The sequence below is a fragment of the Canis lupus genome, chromosome 28 (assembly GCF_048164855.1).
Source record: "Canis lupus baileyi chromosome 28, mCanLup2.hap1, whole genome shotgun sequence".
NCBI classification, from domain to species: Eukaryota; Metazoa; Chordata; class Mammalia; order Carnivora; family Canidae; genus Canis; species Canis lupus.
This window is the reverse complement of record NC_132865.1, coordinates 30,711,612-30,737,669: the sequence shown is the minus strand read 5'-3', so window position 1 is coordinate 30,737,669 and position 26,058 is coordinate 30,711,612. Positions and strand designations below refer to the sequence as shown.

Genomic DNA, 26,058 nt, shown 5'->3' with positions numbered 1-26,058 from the left:
CTGTTTTTCCCCAAGTGGTATAAAAATAATTGAGTAGAACATTTCTGTTGAGTGTGGAGATGTGCATGCAGAATGGGGGCTGGTATAACGTGGCCAAGACTCAGGCCATGCTGAGGGGGCCTGGGGATATTCGGCCCCGGTGCCTTGACCACTCGTCAGGCCATTGCTGGTTTATAACAGAGTGTGTGAGAACATTCCTGGGTGGCTTTCCTGTCATCGTTGGTCAGATGGGGCCGGCTGTCCAAGAATATGGTAATTGAACAGAGATTTTCAGTAGATTAACAAACCAACCAACCCACTTTTTTGTTGAGCCAGTTTCTATTGGCCAGATGAATGGAGTACGTCAAGTTGTGGTCTTGTGTTCTGCTAAGTCTAGGAAGGAAATAGCATCCCTGAAGCACAGATAAGTGGAATGCATACAACTACATGTAAATTCTGAATAGCATAGCAGAATAATTATGTAAATTGAATATGCAGTGATGAAGGTAATAGGGGGTTTGGGTTATGTTAGCACTGGGGTTGAATTGCCATAGCAGTTTGCTTTTAAGCACTGGAATACAGCAGTGGCAATTTTGTTTTGCAAAATGTTATGTGATACCAGTTATTTCCATTCTTGAATAAGTTAACTTGATGAATTTGTTTATACAGAAAATAATTTTCCTACAGAGGGTTGAAATAGAAGGGAATAAACAGAAGTAAAATGAAAAATTTAGTGTAGAACTACTCACACATCTTTCCTGTTCAGCCCTGTATGCTGTATCATTAATTGGTGACGTTCTACAAAGAAATGTGCTGCCCTCTGTGCCAGTGGTGATGGAAGTGACCCACTGGTGGTCTGGCTTGCTCTGCATTATGTCTGTGGCAGGGAGAGAGCTTGTTTTGCATCATTCACACACTCTTGGTAATAAAGGACATTTATAAAGGGTGGCTGTTATCAGTGGGCTGATTTTGTGTGCCTTGAGGATGTCCTTCTCACTACCTGCCGTTCTGCTTCATTCTGTAAAGTGGATTGAATTTGTGGCTATGCCCAGCAAACTGACCCTTTTGGCAACCAAAATATGATTATATTTGTCTTGTCTATCCAGGATAACTAAAAGAATCCATCCACAAGCTGTTACATAGAATGGTAGGGAAACAGAAAAAAATGAGCATTTCAGGAAAAGACATTTAAAATCTTAAAAATGAGAAAAATGGGCCTCATTCCACTTTTCTATTAGAGATGTATCTTTCTTTCCTCTTTACCTTGTATGTTAAATATATATTTTTCTACCCATTCTTTTTCCTAGTGCTCTCCCCAGGTGTCCTTATAGCTTTCAAATATTGGCAGTAAATATTGAAAATAAAAGCTAAGACATTTGTGGGCTGGAGGGGATGCCATTTTGCATATGGAAGGATTCAAGTAGCTGAAATAGGAGGATTTGCATTCTTCTCTTCAATGTGTTTTCTGTTGTGTATGCACGGGCCTTGTGAAATGAGAGAGAATTTGGAGGAAGCGCTTCCTTTGAATGACTCTTGAAGGATTTAGTGGTCCATTTAGCTATATAAAGATTCTTTGAATGGACATAAAGAAGGGAACTTGGCCAAAGATTGTGACTTGACTAGTGAAGCACCAGTTAAATGAAGCCGTGGAGATTTGCTTCTGGTGCAGCTTCCTTGCTATTTTCCAACCCCCCCCCCCAACATTTAAAGTTAGCAGGAAACTAAAATGCACCTTCTAAATTAAGAGTGATGAATTATTTTATTTTAAAATGGACAGTCAACATACTGCTCTTATTTTTCAAAAACACGAAGTACCAAAACCATGTAAAGTGGGTTTTTTGTTTGTTTTTTTTGTTTGTTTGTTTTGTAAACCACACTATCATTATCATTAATATTTATGTGGTAACTTTATTCTGAGGAATTTTGCTTTTCAGATGTTGTTTTCTCAATTCTGATCTAAGAAAGTAGCATTTTAACCCACAGAATATTTTTATTCTGCCAACAAGCCCAACAGCGGTGTAGTTTTGGTAACCTAATATATATTTTACAGTGTGCTCTTCTACATGTAAAATTTCTCTGTAGAGATTAGACACAAAAGCAAACCATTAAACTAGTTTTATTTAATAAGTACACAAAACCTGGAGAGTCAGATACCTCTCCCTCAGGTATTTGGTAATAAAATAAATTAAACCCACAGCTTTCCTTCTGCTTTTTTTTCTTTTATGTTCCATGATTCAATTTTGGCCCACAGCATTGGATAATTGGAAATACTGAATTAAGTATTTTGGACACTCTGCAGAAGAGGGCACAGATTTTTTTAATGTATGACCACAAAGTGGAGTGTTGAGCCCTTTCAGTATTGGAGAGGAGCAAGGGAGAGAAGGTGCCTGTGGGCATTGTGCATCTCTGCTCTCTGGTCTGCCCTGCCAAGTCTGTGGTTCATTAAATCCAAGCTGCAGGTCAGGGATGGGACCAGCTAGACGCCCTCTTCTCTGCTGGTCTCAAAGGTTATCTTCTCTTTGAAAGAGGCCCATTGGACTTTTTTTTTTTTTTTTTTTTTTTTTTAAGATTCATTTATTTGAGAGAGCAAGAAAGCATGTGAGCAGAGGGGAGGGGCAGGGGCCAGAGAATCTGAAGCAGACTCCTGTTGACCACGGAGCTGGTCTCGGGGCTCAGTCCCACAACTCATGAGATCATGACCTGAGCCGAAGTCAAGAGTCGGATGCCTTAACCGACTGAGTGACTCAGGCACCTCGCCATTGGGTCTTTTTAATTAGAAATCCTTTTTTCCTTTAGGATGGCCGTCTCAGTCTTTCTCTTGCCAGTGATAGACCACATTATCATCCTTCCTCTATCTGATTTGTTTTAAATCAGCTGAATGAGCAAGGAGGGAGTAGTTGTCAGCCACTCTTTTTTTTTTTTTTTAATTTATTTATGATAGTCACACACAGAGAGAGAGAGAGAGAGAGGCAGAGGGAGAAGCAGGCTCCATGCACCGGGAGCCCGACGTGGGACTCGATCCCGGGTCTCCAGGATCGCGCCCTGGGCCAAAGGCAGGCGCTAAACCGCTGCGCCACCCAGGGATCCCCTGTCAGCCACTCTTTAGCACAGACTGTACTACCATTAGCCACGTGTGGTTTGGTTCATAGTCCTTGGGGGAAGAGAATGCCCAACAACATGGACCCTTAAAAAGCAGGTCTTGCTAACTCCTGCCCTGTGCTAGATGCAGGACTGGACCACACTGGTCTGCAAAAGTTTGTTTCTGCCTGTCCAGGGAGCTGGAGTGGACTTGAAAGTGGTGGCTGGCTGCCACTGTGGTTGGATGTGGGAAAGGGTGGCATAGACTCCACCTCCAGCTCTCATTGCACCCATCAGATGAAAGTTGAGAGGCAAGGAGCTCAGGGTGGTAGTGGAATGTTAAAGGGGGATTTTTCTGGAGATACATTCCCTTGAAGACTTTCTTTTTTTTTTTAATTATTATTATTTAATGATTTTATTTATTTATTCATGAGACACAGAGAGAGAGGCAGAGACACAGGCAGAGAGAGAAGCAGGCTCCGTGCAGAGAGCCCGACGTGGGACTCGATCCTGCGACTCCAGGATCACGCCCTGGGCCGAAGGCAGGCGCTTAACTGCTGAGCCACCCAGGGATCCCCCTTGAAGACTTTCTTAAGTGGAATCTTAGGGTGGAACATATGTTGTCATTGAACATGTGGCTGTGATGTTAGAATTGGAAGATAAAGAGCAGAAGAAATCATGGGCTTAATTTTTAAATAATTATTAAAAACTATATACGAAAATGCTTTTGAAAAGTATGAAGACCTATACAAAGGCAAAATTTATCATTTGATATACAAAGATCTTTCTGCTAGGTGTCTTCTGCCCAGGTAAGGGCCCCTTTGAGTCTGGGTACTGTGCAAAGCCACCCTGAGAACATCATTAGCCATCTAAAACACCAACCTTCCCTTTAGCTTCTCAGAGAAGTCTGCGTGGCCTAGCTTTAAAATGTTATCTAGGAGAGGGGAACTCTGGGTGGGTTCCCACTCTGTCTGGGTGGTTCAATGCCTGGGTGGCTCAGTCGGTTAAGCATCTGCCTTTGGCTCAGGTCACAATCTCAGGGTCCTGGGATTTAGTCCTGAGTTGGGCTTCCTGCTCAGTGGGGAGCATGCTTCTCCCTTTCCCTCTGCCCCCCACCCCATGCTTTCTCTGTCTCACATTTTAAAAACATTTAAAAAAATAAAAATGTTAATTAGGGAAAGTTATAGGTAGCACCTGATTAAAATGTGGATGAGCAGCATGTCTCATTTGTTGTATTGGCCATGCTGGCAGATCAGAGAAGCTCATTATGAATCTAGGGAATGGGGTTCTAACTGCCAGACTTAGACCAGTATCCCCTTTCCAGGATCATGGGAACGCTGTGGCTAAATAAGAGTGGCATTTTCAGTACATGCACAAGGAACCACATCTGTGCCCTACTGTTTGGCACTTGGAAGAATATGCTATAGTAAAAGAGTGCTTTTTGCATCAGTTTTGTAATGTCTGATTTATTCAGTTCTTATGTTGCAGAACAGTGCCAGGCAGTGTCATATAGCCACAGTGGCTAATGTTTATGTTGAGCTTCTGTGATGAGATAATGTATTAACTAACTAGTGTTCTTTTCCATGCTACTGGAAGATCTTAATTCAATCCATAACTCAGCAACCTTTAGTTTTTCGATGAAAATTCTTGACTGCATGATGAGTCTTTTTCCCCCCATCTAGAACATATTCATTGTATTAAAAATGGATTTGGCTCCTTCAGGAGGCTTTTCTATCACTCTTTTCTTTTCTTTTCTTTTTTCTTTTCTTTTTTCTTTTTTCTCTTTTCTTTCTTTCCCCTCCCTCCCTCCCTCCCTCCCTCCCTCCCTCCCTCCCTTCCTTCCTTCCTTCCTTCCTTCTCATTCATTTTTAAATAAGGGGCAACTCTGTAGCTATCATCAAGATAGGGTTCTGGTGGTACTGGAAGGCTACCCAGAGATGGTCCCAAGTAACAGAAGACATTCACCAGCAAAGGTTCCAAAGGCCTGAGGGATACCCTAAAAGGCCAGGCACACACTGGACTCTATGGAGATCTCTATGAGGAGGTTAGATGCCTTCAGACCAGTTCCAGGACTCAGACGTGGGCCCTGAAACCAGACAGGTTTAGCTCTAGTCCTAGCAATGCCACTTCTTGGGCTGAGCATGTAGCCTGTCTGACCATCAGTTTCTTCATCCTTGGAAAGTTCGATTGTAAAATGTAAAGGTAAGGCATGTTGAGTTGAAATATACTTTCATTTTAAATGAAGGCAAGTTAGGTTTCTGTATCTTTTCTAAAAATTTAGCATAGTTAATGTTCTTAAGGAGTAAGAACATTGGTGCTCGAAGAGCTATTTTAAGGTAACAATTTAGATTACATTAAATGTCTTAGAGGTGTTCCAGCCAGTGACATTCAGAGAACTTAAAAAAAAAAAAAAAAAGCCTATTAATTTGTCAGTGAAATCTTATGTTTGTTGTTCAGAAATAAAATAGAATTCCCTCCCCTTCTCTCTCTTTTTCTCTTCTCTGCTCTTCCTCTTTCTCTTTCTCAACCATCTTCAGAAGTTGGGTGAGGAATTTATGGGTAGAGTTTAGGGGCTGAGGGGGCAAGGTACCCACTTGGAGGGAACCATGTGGCACCAGGCTGGCTGAGTTGCTGGGAGCCAGAGGGCATAAGTGTGCAGGTCAAGGGTCTTGGTCACACCCCACCATTCCCACCCGGCTGCTATCTGCCCAGGGTTGCCCTGTGGAGCATCCCAGGGGGTGGGCAGTCTCCAGAGCACACTCAGGCCTTCACCTGGCAAGCTCTGATTGCCTTCGTGGGAAGGAGTTGTCCTGTGTGTTTATTGTGTGTTGCGCAGTTTGTCTCTTTCATCATTAGTTTATTCTGTCACCTGCATTTTATTATATTCGAATTTAGCCATTAAATAAATTTTAGTCTAAGGACTTTCTTTAAACATTTTATTTTTGTTTTGTTGGGTTAAGTTTACATGATGATTTCATATTTTATTTTTAGTTTGACACTTTTAAGCTTTTAGTACTTTGTCTCTTTTTTCTTTTGCGTTTCTTTTTTGAGGTTTATAAACTTAGAGGAAAATCCTCTACTCATGGCGCAGCCTGGGTGGCTCAGCGGTTTAGCGCCGCCTTCAGCCCAGGACGTGATCCTGGAGACCCAGGATCGAGTCCCGCGTCGAGCCTGCTTCTCCCTGTCTGTGTCTCTGCCTCTCTCTCTCTTTCTGTGTCTCTCATGAATAAATAAAATCTGTAAAAAAAAAAAAAATTATCTACTCAAGTTGAAAGACTTGATGCTTTTCTTTCTACCACCATTGGGCCCTTGACTCTAACAGCTTATTACAGTTTTTATTCTGGCAGCCTGGATCTTTTAGAATTACAGCGCACCGCAAACATCCCATGCCAGGAACATCTCTCTCACTTCCCATCCATTAATTTTGATTCTTCATTAAAAAACCTTTTGAGCATATAAAATATAAGGATATCTTTCAATACCTTTTACTCTTCTTCTAAAAGATTATAGTATGACATTTTGGCTTGAGTCCCTGAGACAAATCTGATTAATCTTCATGACCCACGCCTCAAGGTTGATTTTTCCCAGTGTGATGAGAATCTTCACTAACTTACCCCATCTGAAGTGTCTGTCCGAGAACTCCCTCCCAGTGTCCAGACCTTTACTAACCATTTTCTCATCACATGTGGTTTCTTTTTAAACTGCGTTTCTTTTGAGGACTTAGATCCGTAGGCTGATGCTGATCAATGTTTAACTGCATTCTGTTTTGCAATAAATCAGGGCAGCTAGCTAGATATCTAGTAAGTTCTGGCCCTTGGCCTGTTTCAAAGCTTGTACTCATTCTCACCAAAAAAAAAAAAAAAGAAAGAAAGAAAAATTGTTATCTCTGTGCCATGTCTTCAGTGGAATGAGTTCATGCCACCCCATTTTAGGTACTTCCACTTAGGCCTTCATTGCAGACTCTTAACGGTCAGAAGCTGAATATGAACCCTTCAGGGTATGGAATGTCCTTAGCACTTCCCTCCATATAACATGTATTCTCCAAATACAGAGTTTGTGTTCCTGGGTTCTCATGAAGATGGCCTGTGCTTTGATCACACAGGGGACAATTAAAGCACATTAGAGCCTGGTCTAGCAGTGGTGACTTAAATGTCACTAAGCTATGGACGCTGAGCTCATCCAGCTGTCCACCAGTGTGACCATGCTCTCATGATAAAATGTGAAATGAAAATAGAGCTGGTGGAGGGACAGTGCCCTTCAAACTGCTAGCACCCTCCCCAGAATAATGTGCTGCTTCCAGGGTTGGAAGGGCTTCAGGAGTGGGTGGCTCTGTATCTCGGTCTTACCAGCAGCGATGGGAGATAAGTCTGAGGAAATGAAAGAACTTGGTGAAGAGGGAGGGGAAGTATATAGATGTACTGGTTTTGAAAACTTGTGAAGTCTCACTCTATTTTGGTAGCATGTTAGTCCCATTTTACTGAGCTTCATAGCTCTTTCATCATAAAGATAGAATCTGTGGGGTTTTCTGAAAGGAGTTAATGAGAAAAGCACTTTAGAATAGCGCCTGGCATATCATAAGGGCTGTGTGTGTGTGTGTTGTTGTTGTTATTGTTGTTGTTGCTGCTACTTGCGCTCTTTAGTTAAATCGATCTGCTAAAGTTGATAAGGAACATACCTGACCAGGCACTAGGAAAGCAAAGATAAATAGGACACACTCTTCCTCTTTCTGAGTGTAAGGGAGATTTGGAGAAAGACAGTCACACATGCACTCATGTGTACACACACACACGGCTTTGGTCTTGGTTCATTGCAGTGAACCACCATTACTACCACCATATTCTGTGTATTTTAAATATCCCTTGTATGGGGTACACCTTATGACATGTAGGTGGAGTCATCTAGTCTGTTTTGACCAGAAAAGGCTTCCCTGAATGAGATGGCCTGGTCGAGTCTTGCACAGCAGTAATGGAGTTGGGAGGGGAGTGGACGTGGAAGAGATAGGTGTACCCCTTAGGGAGTAGTTCTTTGTGTCTGCAGCATAAAGGGTGGGTGGGGGGTTTGGGGTGTGAGGTAAGTAGAAAAATAATATGGTTGCCAGTTGCAAAAATTGCAGAAGGCCTTATATTGCCAATGCAGACTCCGATGTTATTACATATGGAATTGGACTTGAAGCAGAATGATGCAATCAGGTTTACATTTTTGCTGGTCACTGTGGTGATGTACGGAGGGTGGGTTTGGTTTTGTTTTTGTTTTGGTGGCAGTGCCATGTCCCTGAACTAAGAAGTGTGGGAGGCAGAGCAGGTTTGGGAGAAGAGTGGGAGCAGATATGATTTCTCCAGGATGGAGACCATTTAGGGCCAGAAGGTGAAAGCATTCCCTGCCCACCCCTGGTCTTTCTTGTGATCCCCACTGGTAGGCCAGTGTCGGCTACTCCCGTGAGTGGCTGTCCTGTTAGCTGTTTGAGGGTCTGTCTCTCTGCTAAGCTACTCAGTGGCCTCATTCTCAACATTGTAGTGTCAGCTTAAGGGACGTTTCTTATTCGTAATGTTTTCTTACCCCCAATGGGAAGAGCTGCACTGTTTGTGCCTTCCAGCTTTCCAAATTACAGTTTGGGAGAGGAATGTATGGCTGTGTTTTGGCTCTGACATTATAAAAGGTGAGCTTTGAACCTTAGAGGTTTGGAGGTAGACTGTGTGCCTTTCCCCCGGCAGTCTGGTGGTAGGTCCCCCTACCTGTGGGTCCTGCGGGTGACGAGGCGGTGGGGAGGCAGTTGTGACAGGCAAGGTGTCAGATGATACCTGCCTGAACTAGAACACTGGTCATGGGCATGGAGAGGAGCGGCATTGGAGACCGTCTGCTGCTTTGTTCTTCCAACTTGTGTTGAGGACTGTGGATAAAGGGCTTTCCTTCTCCTTGTGTTGCTTGGGGATTCTGTCTCCGAGTCTGCAGTTGATTTGGCCCGAGTGGGTCTGAACCAAGCCAGAGGTTTGGTTCCCAGACGTTCCAGAATGCCTTCTAGATGTGTGTGCATCCTGGCCATTTGTGTCAGACGTTGCCAAAGTCTTCATCCACTATCTAATTTAAACCTCCTAACAAATCTTGGAGGAAGATAGAATTACCTCATTTTACAGATGAGGAGTGGAGGCTCAGGGAAATGGTGTGGCTTGTCCAGGGTCCCACACAGATAAGGTTCTGAGTGACAGCGTCAGAACTTGAACTAAGGTGTGTCTGACCCATATCAGTGCTCTAACCCACCATCCTATATTATACCTCATTTGTTAAAAGAAAAATCCTGACTTTGGCTTTTTTGGGACAGAGTGGTTTTAATATAACACATAGTTGAAAATCCAAATGAGATTACTGCAAACCAGTAATGAAGGCAATTTAGTGATTAAAGTAACTTTATCTTGTCCTTGATTGTTATGTCTTTGGGTGGACACTGAGGATTTTGTAGCTTTTCTGACTTCTTGGCATGTTTTTGATTTGTATATTGATGTCCTGAGAAGATGTCAGCATGGAAATGCTTAGCTGTCTCTGAGCAACGTTAATAGTGCAAGGTCTAATGAGTTTAGAAATCTTTCAGTAATCAGATCTGGGATGAGTGCTTCCCTTGGCTACAGGCTTTCCGCCCCCCCCCCCCCCCCCCCACCACCTCCCTAAGCATTTGGAGAGGTCTTGTCTGACTTTAGCAGCCTTGGAGGTTCCACATAGTTCATTCATGGGAAGGGCAGATGGAAAATCATTAGCACTTCTCTCCTTCAGCAAATTGATATTTCATCAAACCTGGGCTCTGGTGGCTTTAAGACAGTAAGCCTTTTTACTCCTATAGGATAGTTCACACAGGGTGCAGTAACCCCACTAAATTAAATTGTGTACTTCGCTCTGGTGCAGAGAGGTCACCGTGAAAAGCAGTGGCTGCCGACTTACTTTACCTGGCAGTGGTTCAACTCTGTGACAGGCCTACCTCTGATTTAAACAAATTTGAGAAATATGTAAAGTTTTGGAAGCAGTTTTGCACTGATTTGATAAAAGAAACCACAAAACACTGCAGCGCAGGTGTTGAGAATGTTTGAAAGCTGATTGAGGGAAGCAGATGGCTTTAGTCAGTGGCATCCAGCCAAAAGAGCAGGTGCTGGTCATGTGACCGCTGGTTACCAGGGTAATCTGATTGCTCTTGGCGTGCAGATGAAAGGAAAGGGGCCCAGCGTTCAGCTGTAGTATTGTATAATTTGTGGCAGTTAGAGCGGAAATAAATGCTGGAAATGGAGCCTCATAGTAGGGGAGACTTCTGTCCATGTGTAGCGTAAACACTAGGACAGTTGGATGAGGAACTGTTGTATGGATTTTTTTTTTTTAATTTTAAAAAATATTATTCTTTCCGTGGATCTTTTGGGGACTTAAAGTTTTTAGGACAGCACCTTTTTAAAAAAAATTTAAATAAAAAGAACTCTTTAAACCTAACTGCCGTTGACTATAATCTTGAATTCTTTGTAAGTTACTTCCTTATGTGGCTATTTACTATGCTAAAGTGTTCACAAAATAAAAACAGGCGCTGAGTATTTAGAAATAACTAGTTTAGGATTACCAAATATTTTATTTACTCATGACAAAAATACATTTTAGGCATGTGTGGATACTTTATTATACTAACATAATTTTGAAATGTTTTACATGATGTGCTTTATTTAAATAAAAGCATAGAGATGTCTTGGCGTCTTTTGTAGTAGCTGAGGCTGAAGAAAATGCTGTTTTCTGTCAGCATACTTTTCTGGAATTTATAAACTTCAATAAATAAACTTTTTAAAGGTTTTTGAAATACATCTTGTTTTCAAATATATTGGAATTTTAGGCTTTCTAGAAATAGTAAATGTAAATCATTAACGAGGTTAGATTAATCATTGGATAACATGATAATATTAGGAAATGTTGGAGCTGGTTTGGAAATTGGAATGGAAGTTAGCACTAAATGTACATTTTAAAAGAACATCAAATAAATGTCCTAAAGGTGATGGTAAACTTAAATTAAAAAATTTTTTTTCATAGAGTTCATTCATGCCTTTTGACTTATGTAACATTCAAATCCTATTAACGTTTGACAGAAACATTCTATGGAACATGCACTTTAATTATTGGGGTTGCTTTGCTATATTTTTGTATTTCAGAGACCTAGCTTTTGAAAGAGAGGCTATTGTGACTATGTCAAAAAAAAAAAAAATGCCTAGCACCAAAATAAAGCTTATGTTAAATTAAGAAGACAGCATTAAGTAAAATTATATAGAACAGGAAATTGCCATATATTTTGTTATATTTTAAAAGGCTTCATTGGATAATAATGTAGCTGGATGACATAATAGAGGACACCTAGTAGTGTTAGTTATAAAAAGGACTTAAATAGGAGTATTTAAAGCTGCAAGAGACACAAAGAAATGATCATTATAGTCTAGTTTCCCTTGACATTAAAATTAAAAAAAAAAAAAAAAGAACCCATAACATTCTGCACCTTAAAAACTTGATAATAAAACTGCTTCTTAATCTGATTTTTCATTATGGCTTGGTGTGTTGGCAGGGATTTTGCATTGTCTAGATGAGGAAATGTACTCCGTGTGGTGTTAGGAGTTTTTGCATGAAATTTCTTTTTAATTAGGTCAGATATTTGCCAAAGGTCATCAGTATGGGGTTTGGCTATAAAAACTTAATTGAGAGTGCCATTTAACTATAAACGGCCAACATGCATCGATTTATCAGTTGTCATTGATACTTTCGGGATATTAATGTGGGAAATATAAGGCATGGGGCATGTGGAAAACCTCATTAAAAAGTGAACACTAAGTGATCCACTTTGAATTCTAGTAATAAGAAACCTGATTCAGAAGCAAGTGCTTTGAAGAAAAAGGTCAACAAGGGAAAAACAGAAGGTTCTGAAAATTCAGACTTAGACAAAACGCCCCCACCATCTCCTCCTCCTGAAGAAGATGAGGACCCAGGTGTTCAGGTAATACCATTATTCTGATCCCGAGCCTTGGTTATTTAGCATGGGTAACTTTAGCCGCATATCAAGTACACTAGACCTCCCCTGTCTTTGTTATAGAGCTGCTTTAAAGGTGGCTTTATTGTTGTCTGGAACATTATATCCACAATGGTGAGAGCTGGGGGCTGACACGAAGTTAAACCCCTGACTTCTTGGTTTTGTCATCTTTGACCTCACAATAAATAAAACTGAGAATCTTCATTTATTTCTGTAAATGTATCCTTCGATGTTGATATATGTATGTATATATTTGTGTTAACATGTTGTTGATGTATTGGTTCATTTAAAGCTGCTTTCATATTTCTGATTTTCTCTGGAGTTTGGTTGCTTGTCAGTTCTTTTATTTTACAGAATAAAAAAAACCAACATGTAATCTGTAGCTAATCTTAAGGTTTCTGACATCTGATGGCCAGAGTTGGGATGTATAGTCATGTAATAAATAAAGTTTCTGTGAACAAGTTAGTGACTTTCTGGATGGTAACAGTGCAGAACTTTTCAGTGTTAGATTCTCCTGACTTTTGGAGAATTTTGTAGGAAGAAGTTGAAAAACTGAAATAAACATTAGGAATGTAGATTCTTGTGTGTAAAGCATCCTGCCTTCACTGATTAGACTATAAGGTAAGAGGCCCTTACACGTGACCGTTAAAAATTATTTCCTTGTTACAGTCTCTGGAAGTGTGCCAGTATGTTCCACTGGGATGGCTAGGAATGTCACTTCAGTGAATGACATCTAAGTTATCAAGGAGCAGTTACCGAGGAGTCCTGTTAGAATCGCAAGGCAGCCCCTAACAACCTGCTTGTCTTTTTCGGAGTCTTCAGTCCACACTAAGTACTTTGCTACCCATACCTCTACCAAGTCGCTTAAAAGTCAGAAAAAAAAGTACAGTTGCAGCTCTATTTTAAAGAATTTCAGATAGGTTTGGGGTTTTTTGTTTTGTTTGTTTTAAAGGTTTTAGTTTTAAGTAATCTCTACACCCAGCGTGGGGCCCAACCCCACAATCCTGAGATCAAGAGTCACTGGCTCTTCCAGCTGAGCCAGCCAGGTGCCCCTGTTTGTTTGTTTTTTAGTAGAACTCCTTGATGTCTATAATGTCACGGAATGGCTTAAGCTAAGAGGGCCCGAAAGGGAGAGGAAAAAGAGAGTATGCGTGAATGAATGTGGTTTGGTTAGGTTCTGTAACTAACTTGTGATGCCGCTGGCCGTTTGGGTGAATTTTGTAATTTCCTTTTACACATCACTGTAAAGATAGGAAAGGTAAGTAAACCTCTTTTTTTTTTTTTTTTTTTAATGGCTTTGGGAATTTTAAACTAAAATATTTGAATGATCTTAAAGTTTATTTTTATGCACAGGGGTGTTTTCTTCTGAATCGTGTTTGCTTAAACCAGGGCCTTTATGACAATAGTATTTGGACATTAAATAGATTTATCCACACAGGTCAAGAAAATTCCATTTTTCCCTCACAAATAATGCTGCTGTTTCTTAAAAGTATTTGTATTAATGGAGACTCAGTTGGACTTTATGAAATACTGATTTTTTCCCCCTTCTGCATTTCACTTATAGAAAAAGGCTAATCTATTCAAATAAACATCAGTGCATCCTTTCTAATTAGCTAGTGCATAACTATTATGGGTTCAGTACCTAATATAAGCAACCACACAAGAAGATCTGACTTTGAAGGCAAATCTTTCTGTGTTCCTGACACAGGAAGTGATGCTGACTGCTGTTTGTTGTTTCTTCCTGTAGCATATGCATGAAGGGCTTACAGTTCTTATGTTCTGTGATTGATTTGTTTAAACTATTAAATTCCGTATAATGTAAACTCAAAATTGTATCTCAAAGTACTACAACAGAGAGACCACGGAAACACATTTAAATCTTCCCTTTGGTATAACTGTGTTAACTATGTGTAACTTTTCTAAAATAATGTAAGTTTATCAAATTGACCTATTATTTTAGTCTCAGTTCAGAAGTTTTGATTTATGGTTTATTTTCTTTTTTAAAAAAGTTTTTATTTTTTAATTTAATTTAATTTTTTTAAGATTTTATTTATTTATTCATGAGAGACACAGAGAGATGCAGAGAGAGAGGCAGAGACACAGGCAGAGGGAGAAGCAGGTTCCATGTAGGGAGCCTGATGTGGGACTTGATCCTGGGCCTCCAGGGCCTCCAGGATCGTGCCCTTGGCTGAAGGTGGTGCTAAACCGCTGAGTCACCCGGGCTGTCCTAAAAAAAGTTTTTATTTATTTATTTGAGAGAGAGAAAATGAGCAAGGGGAAGGGCAGCGGGAAACTGAGAAACAGGCTCCCCACTGAGCGGGGAACCTGATGCTGGGCTCCATCCCAGGACCCTGGGGTCATGACCTGAGCCAAAGGCAGATGCTTAACCGACTGAGCCACCCAGGCGCCCCAATAAGCTTTTTTTTAAAAAAGTAGTTTTAGGTTTACACAAAAGTATTTGTATATGCCAAAGGCAGATGCCCAACCTACTGAGCCAGCCAGGCACCTCTTGAGTTATGGTTTAAATGGAATGCTTACACTTTGTTTTGATTTTAAAAAATCTTTCAAATAATAATAGTTTAACAGACCATAATAGAAGTGTATTATGTAATGAATTGATTTTATGTTGGGAAATGGTAAAAGGAATCTCATTACCTAAAATAAATGAACTTAAGATCACTATTGTTTAAAAGGCAGAAAGCCATAACAACATGTAAAATTTTCAGGAAAAATTTAGTTCTAATTGTATTTTTGGTGTTTTTGCTCTTATGAAGTGACCGTGTATCCACTACTAACAAACCCCATCACTGTTACATAGATTGATAAACCAAAGTTGATGTGAGAACAAACTTCCAGAATTAAAAAAGTCCTATCCACCAATCATAAAATTTCTGTTTAAAAAAAGAAAAGCTTACTGTTTTATTGTACTGGAACATTTCTTCAGTAGGGAGATTTAGTGTATAGTGGATTTGTGTTAGACTGTATCTGAGGGTGTCTAGTTACTTAGGCTGGAAGCATACTGTGACATGGCCCCAACCAGGGAAACCTGATAAAACATCCAGATGCATCACTGATAACACTTCCTCCTTATAGTAATGACAACAAGATGAAAATATAGATTAGCCCATTTCAATTTAGTTAAATTGATAGATTAAATGAAATACAGATTTGCTAAATCTTACCAATTAAAATACCGTTACTGATAACAACCATTTATATCTTAAGGAAATTGACAATTGAGAAGTGGGGAATGGTTAAATGGGCACAGGAGCAGGAGTTATTCTAGATCAGCTTTGGGAAGAGAGAAGGGAAGCTGTGCAGGGTATCCTGGCCTTGTAGCATCAGTACTTTGTGATTTTTTATTATTATTATTATTATTATTATTATTATTATTATTATTATTATTTTGGAAAGGTGGAGCTAATTAATGATGACTTTAAACCTACTGATTTCACTTTGCATTAGTATGGACCATGCACTGTTCTAAATGCTTTAAATGAATTGTGTTATGTGATCTAATTCCCTAATGGGATCTTCACAATATACTTATGAGGTAGTTAACTATCATGAACCCCATCCTGCAGATCGGGAGACTGAGGTCCACAAAACAATATGTCCAAAGTCACATAGTGAGAACCTGGGCCAATTCAGAGACTCCGCACTCACCTCCAGGGCCCCCAAGGTCAAATTGCCTCCAGTGGTGTGGGGGGAGGTCACAGATAGCAGAACCCCTGCTGACCTAGAATTGGTTCTGGGGCAGGGCTGACTAGGAGGATCAGAGGAGGAGCCTCTACTCTGGACCATGTGCTACCCTGTGGATCTAAGCCACTACAAGTTTATTAATAAGAGGTTACCCCACATACCTTGAGCCAGAAAGGTGCTTTGCACCTCTGCAGTCCCGACTGTGTAAGATCAGAGCTCATAGTCTAAAACAACTCATTTGATGGTCATACTGTAGCAAGTTTGTGTTGTAAGCTGCCTCCCAGCCCCTCCTGAGAGCAGAGAGAGCAGAAGTGCGATAAAACAAAACTCAATCCATCTTATCCTGCGCTTCCATGGTCCTGGCTTAAGCTGCGAATATCCTTGCTTGCTCCCCCTCTGGTCTGCATGGTGGGGTGACTTGCCTCTTTGTTTTACTAACGAACTTTAAAATTCAGAGTCTCTTTAAAATGTTTTATTTCATAATTCTTAGAAAAAAGTTCATAAGTGTTACTTTCTCAGTATTTTTATTCATTTTGAGTGCTTCGTGAACTCCTCTGTAAGTTGTAATCTTATATTTATCAGTGATTTAAAATTTACCCATGTCATTTTAGAGTTGTGTTAGATTTTATCAAATACACATATTAACGAAAGGTGATTTCCTCTTGTTTTTAATTGACAGAACTAATCTTCATCAAAAAGGTCTAACAATACAGAACTGTTTTGAGCAAAAAGTGTGTAAATCTCTTCCTGCTCCATTCACTTCACTCCCTAGAATTAATAGTTATTAACAATTTGTTGTGTATCTTTTCAGGTTTCTGTTGTTGTTGTTGTTATTGAAAGTATATACATATACCATTTCTTAGCAAATATTCCTGTAGTCTTAGAGAAGAAAACGAGACATTCAATGTCCTTGTTTTGAATTTATGTATTGATGAGTCATACATACAAAGAGATGCACAAGCATTTCTGTTATCCTAAATAGAATTATAAGCTGCTTATTATTATGTGACTTGCTTTTTATTTTACAATTTATCTTGCAGATCATTCTGAAGATATAAAAGTTTGGGTCTAAAAAACAATTGAGATATCTTGCAGATATTCTCAAGATATGTTATGTACCTTACTAGAAGTGCAATCGCTAGGTCAAAGGGTGGGCATTTTTAAACTTTTGATAGACAATGACCATACTGTCCTGCAAATTGGATTAACCCAGTCTTTTGTCGTTGGGGTGGGAGGAGACCATTTTGCTAATAATCTTACTAATACCAGCTATTACCAGAACTTTACATTTTAATCAGTGTGGTAAAAAATTTAACTAAAAAAAGTAAAATTAGTTTTCACATTCACTATAAATTCTGCCATTCAGTCTTTCATCTCCTCAAAAATTTTAAGACTATTGCCAAGATTAAAATGCAAACCTTTTATTTAAATGGTCCTCTGAAGTACTATATCTGTATTTATATAGAACTTTGTAATTTACAGATTATCTTCTAATGCCTTCACTTTTTTGGATCTTTTATTATTATAGGAAAAACTTAAAACCTACAAAAGTAGAATAGTATACACTGCTATTTACCTATCATCCAGCTTCTATATAGCTTTCACTTCTGAGCGGTGCACCGCCTGACTAAAGAATCAGTTGTGTCATTACTTCCATTCCCCAGCTGAAGATCTGGTAACTGGGAGTGACGGAGCCTTGGAAGTTCCAGACACCTGACTCCAGATTCCACCCCATTTCCGTTATGTTCACTGCCACTGCGGTTTCTTATGTGATTTACAGAGTTAAAATTATCAGCTTTTCGCTGAGGTTAATGTAAAAAAAGAAAAAAATATATATATATATACACACACACACACATACATATTGCCATCCTGAAAAGTTATAAAGAGCATCAGTGATGGCTTCTTAAACTTGCTTTGTTGGATTTGTTTGTTTTTGTTTTAGAAGAGACGTTCCAGCAGGCAGGTGAAGAGAAAGCGATACACAGAAGACTTGGAGTTCAAGATTTCTGATGAGGAGGCAGATGATGCAGACACTGCTGGGAGAGACTCCCCCTCCAACACCTCTCAGTCAGAGCAGCAGGTCAGCGGCCCTTCTGTGTGGTTCTCACGTGTCTTGCACAAGGTGGACTAGAGATTGAATAGCTGGAAGCCTTGGACTCTGAGTCGGAGAACATTCATCTACTATTGGCTAATGTACTGTGGGATATTAAATGTTTAGCAGTAGCTTTTAGAAAGCCCTGTTTGCTGAAATTTATTTTTATATGATCCTCTGATACATAATTTGACACAGTTTTGGGGAATTAATGGCCTATGTTGAGGAATAGTCAGAGCTACGATGCAAGGAGGCTGAATTTACCTCTGAAGAATTCAGGGCTGTAGCTTCTGGGACTTTAATAAACCACTCAAGCTTGTCTCCCGCTGTTAGGCACCGTCAGAACCCCTTTATGAAATTACTGCCTTGTAGTACCCAGCAGGGCATACTTTATTCTCTGTGCAATGTAAATGATGGATAAAATAGTTTGTATAAAATATGGCTAGTAATGTTGGATTGATTATTGTAAAGATCTTTTTTTTTAATGCTCTTTTGTTACCATTACTGTACTTTAGTTAACAAACTGGTAACCCATTGAAAAGTATATTAAATGCCATTTTTTACTTTATTTGGTAATTTGTGCTATGTTAAGTTGTTATATAACATTTTATGTGACCAACATAGATAAAAGCTGCCTACAATAACAGAATGATGAGTATATTTACCCCATGGGTATAGATGAGCAAAAGTTATATTTTTGACTGCTATCATGCAGAGATTATTTTCTCTTGGCAGCTGGAGTTTCTGAATGTTCTCTGGCTTTAGGGACCCATGCTAGTCCACATAATTAAACCACATAATCATGAAGTAATAAACACAGATCTTCCTTTGCCTTTCTAGAGAGTGAGAGTCTTGTTCTTTTCAGTCATTATTTCCCACTGGTGACTTTGTATCCAGTGATTTAAAGGGTATGAATTTAAAAGGGAGGAAGGTAGATGTAAAGGGAATGATTTCTTATTTTTATAGCATGGAATGGGATGGTTTCCATTTGGGTTGATTGATTCTACTTTGGTTTTGTTTTTTTTAGGAATCTGTTGATGCAGAAGGTCCAGTGGTAGAAAAAATCATGAGCAGTCGTTCAGTAAAAAAACAGGTAAGCGCCACTTGGAGTGATCAAAACCTATGGTATATGTATGACTCTTAAGTTATTTTTTGCCTTATAATTTCCATTAAAAATTCACTATTGTAAAACAAAACTCCTGGTGATATTTCTCATCCTGTCTGATTTATTAGCCAAATATAAAACTATGAGCTATTTAGCTCCAAATGAAATTGAAATATATCAAGCAATCAGTGCTTTATGACACCATTTAGAGTAGACAAGGAACTCAAAAATCGCCAAAGAAATTATAAGCCTTTTAGAGTTATATGCTGCCTCTTTCATAAATACTATTCATAAAAAATCATAAATGTGAATTTACCTCTCCTTTCCCTTAGGAAAGTTCCCTGCCTGCCCCTGTCCCTGCCCCCACCCCAGGATGGAGGTTTATCATTTTAGTGAGTAGGTGTTTTCTCATACTTTCCATAACATTTCTTCATATCCAATTAAAATATTTCTTAATATCTTTTTTTTTTGTCAATGCAAAGGTGAACTACTGAACTATTTTCAGTGTAATTTCTTTTCTTTTTTTAAGATTCAGTTTTTTTTTTAAAGTAATCTCTATACCCAACATGGGGCTTGAACTCACAACTCTGAGATCAAGAGTCACATGTTTCACTGACTGAGCCAGCCAGGTGCCCCTTCAGTGTATTTTTTGAAGATAATATGACTTATTCTTCAAAATTAGTCAAAATTTATGTTGATCTGAGGTGAACTCTAAGTACCTGTTACTACTAGTCTGATAGCTTTGTCACTGAAGAACACATATAAAGTAGTCTAGTACTGATGGAGAGTCCCTGTTTCATCCCAACCATCTCTCTTTTGCCAGTTGGAGAAAATGTTTTATTTTGTTCGAAGAATTACATAGACCTTGAGCTGCACCTCTATATTCTAGCATACAATTTCCAGTGTCCCTAGAAGTGGTGTCCTATGGATATAGGATGCCTGTCTTTCAGCTTGAATCATTGTCAAATGCAGTTCTTATTTGCTTTCCAGGTAGGTGGAAGTACAACCTCATTGCTCTGATATGTAAAATAAGCTGCTTCCTTTTTTTGTTTGTTTTAAAGTGAGATGTATGCAAAATGTGACTTCCCATTGAAAGAGATGAGGCATGGAGGAATCAGTGAGACCCCAGATTTATCAAATAGGGAACCTTTGCTCTTCAGATGCAATTGTCGAGAGACCCTTGAAAATGGTATTACACCAGCAGGGCATTTCTCTTTACCTTTGTTGCAGTACTGTTTGCTTTTCTATTGTGTTATTCAGAGTGTGGATTTTTTTATCAGACTCTACAACTCTAGTTCACAGGAAAATAATCAAGAATGGCATGTCAAGATATTTTGAAATTGAGCGTAGGGGATGGGAGTTATATGGAGTGGCTATCTGTTGACCCTTTGAACATGACAATTTCCTCTCTGATGAATTCAATGATAAAATTTCCACCAAATTTCCCACCTGTTTAAGCAGAAATGAGCGCTATTTAACTCATTAGAAAGGTTGCGTTTTTGTCCTGCTAATGACTTTAGAACTGTTAATTTGTGAATTGTCAATATATGGTAAAATTTAAATACTTGACATGCTTTAAAGAATAATCCCCTTCACAGAATTGAAGTGACTTGTTGGAGTAAATAGCATGTGGTTTGGATAGGATGTATTAATTTTCATTCAGTTGATAGTGCTTCAGCAGGCATACTCAGCAGGTTTGGGGTTGCAAATTATAATTAGCTCTATTATTCAGAGCTACTTAGACTATGCATTACATGGGACGTTGCTTTTCCTTTCTGCTTTGCCCACTTTACAGCTCTTTTTTCTTTTCTCATTAGCTTTAAAAGATAGGTACCCATGGTTAGGAATAGGTATTGTTATCATTTACAGACAACCGAGGTTATTTTATCATAGGAGATTAAAAATCACTGTAATTTTATATGACGGTGGAGTTTTTGTGGAGTTGGTGAATTTTAGGATGGAGAAGATGAACGGAAGAATTGGTCTGGGCAGGGAGGTATGCCTTGAGGTGTGATTTAAAGTAAGGATGAGATGTATAGCTCATTGAAGTGCTTTTACATTACTGGTTTTCATAAAGCGCAATAAAAAGTCATCAGAACATTGTAAACATTAGCAGGTACTCACTTTTCCAATTGGTAACGTTCTTGAAATAGTTACTTTAGTTATCAGCTCTATTAACATTGGAGGAGAGTGTGGCAAATAGAAACAAAAGGAAATTTGAGATTTTCCTGTGGATTCTAGCTATGCCTGCTGGTCTGTGTCCTATTACCATGAATAATTGAAGAAGTAGCTGTGAGAAGGTGCCTTTATCTCCGCCTGGCAGCACTACAGTAACTGCTGTGGGCTCTCAGAGCCTACCCTACACGGTGCTGACACATAGTGGGGACTCAGATAATGGTTTCCAGAGTCAGTTGACCTCATCACTGTAGCCTGAGAAGCGTTTCTCATTGTCATGGAGTCATGTGGACACAGAGCTCATCTGGCAGGGCCTGCGTAATGCTGCACCTCCTGTTAAATAGGGCTAGCTCAGGCCTGTATGTTGTTCTAAACTCACGTTCAAGTGTGTGAGTCCCAGGGAAAGGGCTGTAGATGATACTCGTATTTGAATTTTAAGGTAAATTTAAGAATGGACTTTTGGATTGTACAATTGTTCATTCTTTTGTTTTCTGCATTTAGTCCATCATGTAGCCCTTTCTGCTTGGAGCCATCCGTCCTTGGAGAATAGTAATTCAAATCCTTTTTGTATTAGAAGGTCAAAAGTAGTTTTAAAAGTAAATTCTGGGGGATCCCTGGGTGGCGCAGCGGTTTGGCGCCTGCCTTTGGCCCAGGGCGCGATCCTGGAGACCCGGGATTGAATCCTACATCGGGCTCCCGGTGCATGGAGCCTGCTTCTCCCCCCTCTGCCTGTGTCTCTGCCCCTCTCTCTCTCTCTCTCTCTCTCTCTCTGTGACTATCATAAATAAAATAAAAAATAAATAAATTCTGGCTATATTCCCTGGAATTCTTTTTTTTTTTTTTTTTTTTTTTTTAGGTTATGCCATGATATATTTTCTTAAGAGCTTATTTAAATTCCAGGGTATTTGTTTTAATCTTCTTTAGCCAAACCCACTAATAACAACAACAAATAGTATGTAAAGTGGGCAGAAGTCTTCATCACATTTATTATGTCCTACTTTCTCCATAAGTGAACTGTGATTTGGTATCTCTGGTAGAGAATAGAGTAGGGTTGGGTCAGAAGTAGGAAGTGATTCATACCTTTGCTTTATTGATGTCTTTATCAAGGTGCTTTCTCTTTCTGTTGTAAATTTTCTAACACTTTCCCTTTTGGGGAAACTATAGTTTAGCTTTGTTTCTCCAGTGTGGCTGCTTAATTTAGTAATAGAATGCTTAGGGAAGGTCATCCATTATTTTTGGCTTCAGGATTGCCATTTACAGATAGAATCCAGGTGGTGTCTGAAAGTTGGGACATGAGGATGGATAATTGTTGGGACTGTTTCCAGATATCACCAGAGGCTGGTCAAACTGCTATTTATTTATTTATTTATTTATTCATTCATTCATTCATTCATTCATTCATTCGAGACAATGAGAGAGAGACAGAGACATAGGCAGAGGGAGAAGCAGGCTCCATGCAAGGAGCCCGAAGTGGGACTCGATCCCGGATGCCAGGATCACGCCCTGAGCCAAAGGCAGACATTCAACCGCCGAGCCACCCAGGTGTCCCCAAACTGCCATTTAATGAATAATTAAAATGGTGTTCCCGAGGGCTAATGAATTCACATACTTTTGTTAATTGTTTTGCTATTAGTAAGGCAGAGGTCAGGAAGATCATATGTATATGAAACAAAAGGTATAAAGCAGCTCTACTCACAGTTCTAGGGGCAAGAAGGTGATCCAGTATGTGTGGTCACTTCATCAAAGAACAGGCTTATAATTTGGGACATCCAGAAGAAACAAGCCTTAGTAGAATTCTATACCAGATCCAGGTGGTACTACATGAAGCCTTGGAACCCAGTTTCTTCCTCTCAGACAGCTCTCGACCCTCTTGGTAGACATTTCCATGGCGGGTTCCTAGAGGAATAGCTGATCATGATAAGAAAGTGGGTATTGATGACAGTCAAGAGACAGACAGTTGATGGCTGTGAGTCAGAACTTTCTGACCACAGGACTGAGATAGGATGAAAACTATCCGTGGTGTTCCAGAGTAGATCCTATGTGCTTTGGTGTCTGCTTAGAAATTAGGGGCTGGTGAGACTATCTATTTAGAATATGATGGAAAAGCCAGTATAGGGGGAAAGATTGGGAAGAAGGAAATCAGGAAATAAGAGAGAATAGAAATGATAAAGCTTGGTTTTTTGTTTTTTGTTTTTTTACTACCTCAAAGATACATAATTTTGAAACACTTTCTGAATTGAAAGAAATATAACTAGCATTAAAAGAGTAAAAACGGTAGACGAGACACTTGAATTCCATCCTAGGATTGGATTTCACGGTAATGCTATGACAAGTGTCAAAAGGTCTAGGCTCATCCTGGCTTTCCCTTTACCCTGGTTGTCTTCTGTCTTGTCATGGCCTTTCTACCAGAATCTCCAGTTCTATGCAGAGCTAATGTATTTCAAAATGACTGCTGAAATGTGTGAGTGGAAGAGGTAACATTGGGTCCGAAAAAAGTAAGGTGGGGGCTAGTTAGGTTGTCACTTGAATTGACAAGAATTTCTCTCTAAATTAAATCAATTAATTCCAGGCTTACGTTGCTGGCTCTTGATGGTACCCAGCAAAAATTCTTTTTTTCCATTTTTGACAACTAAATGTTTGGGATAGTGATGGTGTCCTGTATATATTGTTTAAAAAGCTATTTATGGTTATGACCATTTATATATCATTAGATCAGAACCAGATATTAATGGGCTTTGACTACGCTCATAAATATCCTGTCTTCTAATTGCTGAGGGCTACACAGGTGGAAAAGCATTTTAAAATTTGATTGAGGAGATACGTGTGAGAGTTTCAGAGAAAAGTTTAAGTTCACACAGTCTTTGATAGTAGTTTGAAGATTAGGGATTGAGGAAATTGTAGCCTCTCAGAGCAGAGCCTGTGCTAGCCTGTCATCCAGTATAGAAGTCTTTGCTCTTTTGTTCGTCCTTTACCATGTTCCTACTTGCCTTAATTTTCTCCGCAGCATCTCTGAGGCGGCTTAGCCAAGTGTGACCCTCGAGGCAGGCTTGGGTGCTCTTGTAAGAGTGTAAAAGCAATCCCTAAACATCTGTAAGTGGTGTTTATGTTCTACGTCCCTGATTTATCTGATCAAATGTTCCAGGAGAAAATTACATACTATGACTTGTTTAATAGCCTAAAACCAGAAGGGAAAAAAAAATATTGAAAGAGATACCTAAAATATCATATGAGTGGTATCTTCTGCTGCACACACTGCAGTAGGTGGGATCAGGGGAGATGGTGTAGATAATCTCACCACCGAACTCTTGATTTGGCTGATGCATATCACGATTTTAACCTTAACCTAAATGTAGTAGTTGGAGTGTTAATTTTATTTGGCTGCTATGTGTGTGAGACATCTTGTCTGAGAGATTTTAATTGTACCACTGAGTAAAACTAAAACTGTGAATTGTGATGCACTGATATTACAGTGTAAGAACAAGGTTTAGTTTTATATGGTTTCTTGTTTAGAGTTATTAACTATATGGAGGAATAAATGTCTTTTAAATATTTTAAAACATTACAAAACCCACAATGTAAAGTTGCCATGAGGCAGCCAAAAATAATACATATGGCATTCAGGAGAGCAGTTGCTAATTGGCTGCTGCCTGAGAAAATGGTACACTTGGCGTCTACTTAACACTGTGGGTTTGGCAGAGAGCCAAATTTGGGGTCAGGTTGTTGTGAATGAAGCTGCATGTGGTTAGGGAGGAGTTAAAATGATTCATGTCTTAGAAGCTATAGCACATTGAGTAGCTTGCATGGGCCTAAGCGTGTTAGTCTTCATCTCACTGGCCTCCTACTGCTCGCAATGTGCTCATCCTTACAAGAACATCAAGCACTGCCTTTCTCGTTCCTGTTTCGTATTCCTGTGGGAGTAAATCACTACTTTTGGAATATTCTAGTAGTTGGTGTTAAGTATGTGTCTGAAATTTTCTTTTGCTGCAGAAGGACTCTGGAGAAGAGGTAGAAGTTGAGGAATTCTATGTGAAATACAAAAACTTGTAAGTAAACTGTGATTTTTTTTTTCTCTTTTAATTGGGGGATAAATTGTCAAAGTCTTAAATAAGGATGTAAGAAATAATTGGAAAAATGAAAAAATAATTGGGAATTGGGAGATTTGGGTATGGTTTATTTCATGCTTTGGAGGCCATTGCCTACTAATTTTTGTATCCTTGGAATTTCATAAATTTCATTTTTCTGGAAAATGTGTAATTGGTAGAAAAGTTGACTAGCTTTCATGTATAACCAAGAAATTCTTTTTAGAAGGAATACAGCCTCATACAATAATAGAAAAGTGAGTAAAGTCATATTTGCCTGTCCTTTGAGAATGAATTTTACTCTGTGAGGCCACTCTCCCTCCTCTGGCTGTGCATAGGATGCCAGGCACTTGAGATGAGATGTCTCCTATCAGGCGAAGGCTCTAGAAAATTATGACATCATTCACATATTGAAATGCAGTGAGCTGTGATTTTGTTTGTTTCTGTTTAGTAGATTTGAATTGCAGAAGTTTTAAAAACTGAAGAACTCAGTGAGTTGTTATTCTTTATTGTAGATATAGGACCAGACACATCTTGATGAGGCCAAGTAGTTATGAGGATCAGTAGTCATCCTGCTAAAGTCATCCCATCTGCGGCCTTTTTCTAGTTTAAGCAGTAGTCACAGAACAAGGACAAAAATCTTCATGGATAACATAAAAATTAAGTTTAAAAATGTCAAAGCAAGGAACTCAAACCCCATATTAATAAGTTCTAGAGTTTAAAGAGAGGCTTTTGGGAGTTGCTGTTCTGACAGACAGCTGTTCAGACAGCCTAAGAAAATATACCGTACTCTTAGAAAATGAAAGCACTGGGCCCATGG

At 39.3% G+C, this 26,058-nt stretch overlaps 1 protein-coding gene across 3 annotated transcripts in view; it reads left to right on the top strand.

Annotated features, from left to right (window-relative positions):
- Positions 1–26,058, top strand: part of CHD7 (chromodomain helicase DNA binding protein 7) — a 191,004-nt gene that overhangs the window by 108,683 nt on the left and 56,263 nt on the right. For all 3 annotated transcript variants that reach the window (XM_072804529.1, XM_072804527.1, XM_072804528.1), the window contains 4 exons: positions 11,908–12,049; positions 17,730–17,867; positions 18,907–18,972; positions 25,147–25,202. In XM_072804529.1, coding sequence (XP_072660630.1) covers positions 11,908–12,049; positions 17,730–17,867; positions 18,907–18,972; positions 25,147–25,202 — 402 coding nt within the window. The remainder of the gene's footprint in view (positions 1–11,907; positions 12,050–17,729; positions 17,868–18,906; positions 18,973–25,146; positions 25,203–26,058) is intronic.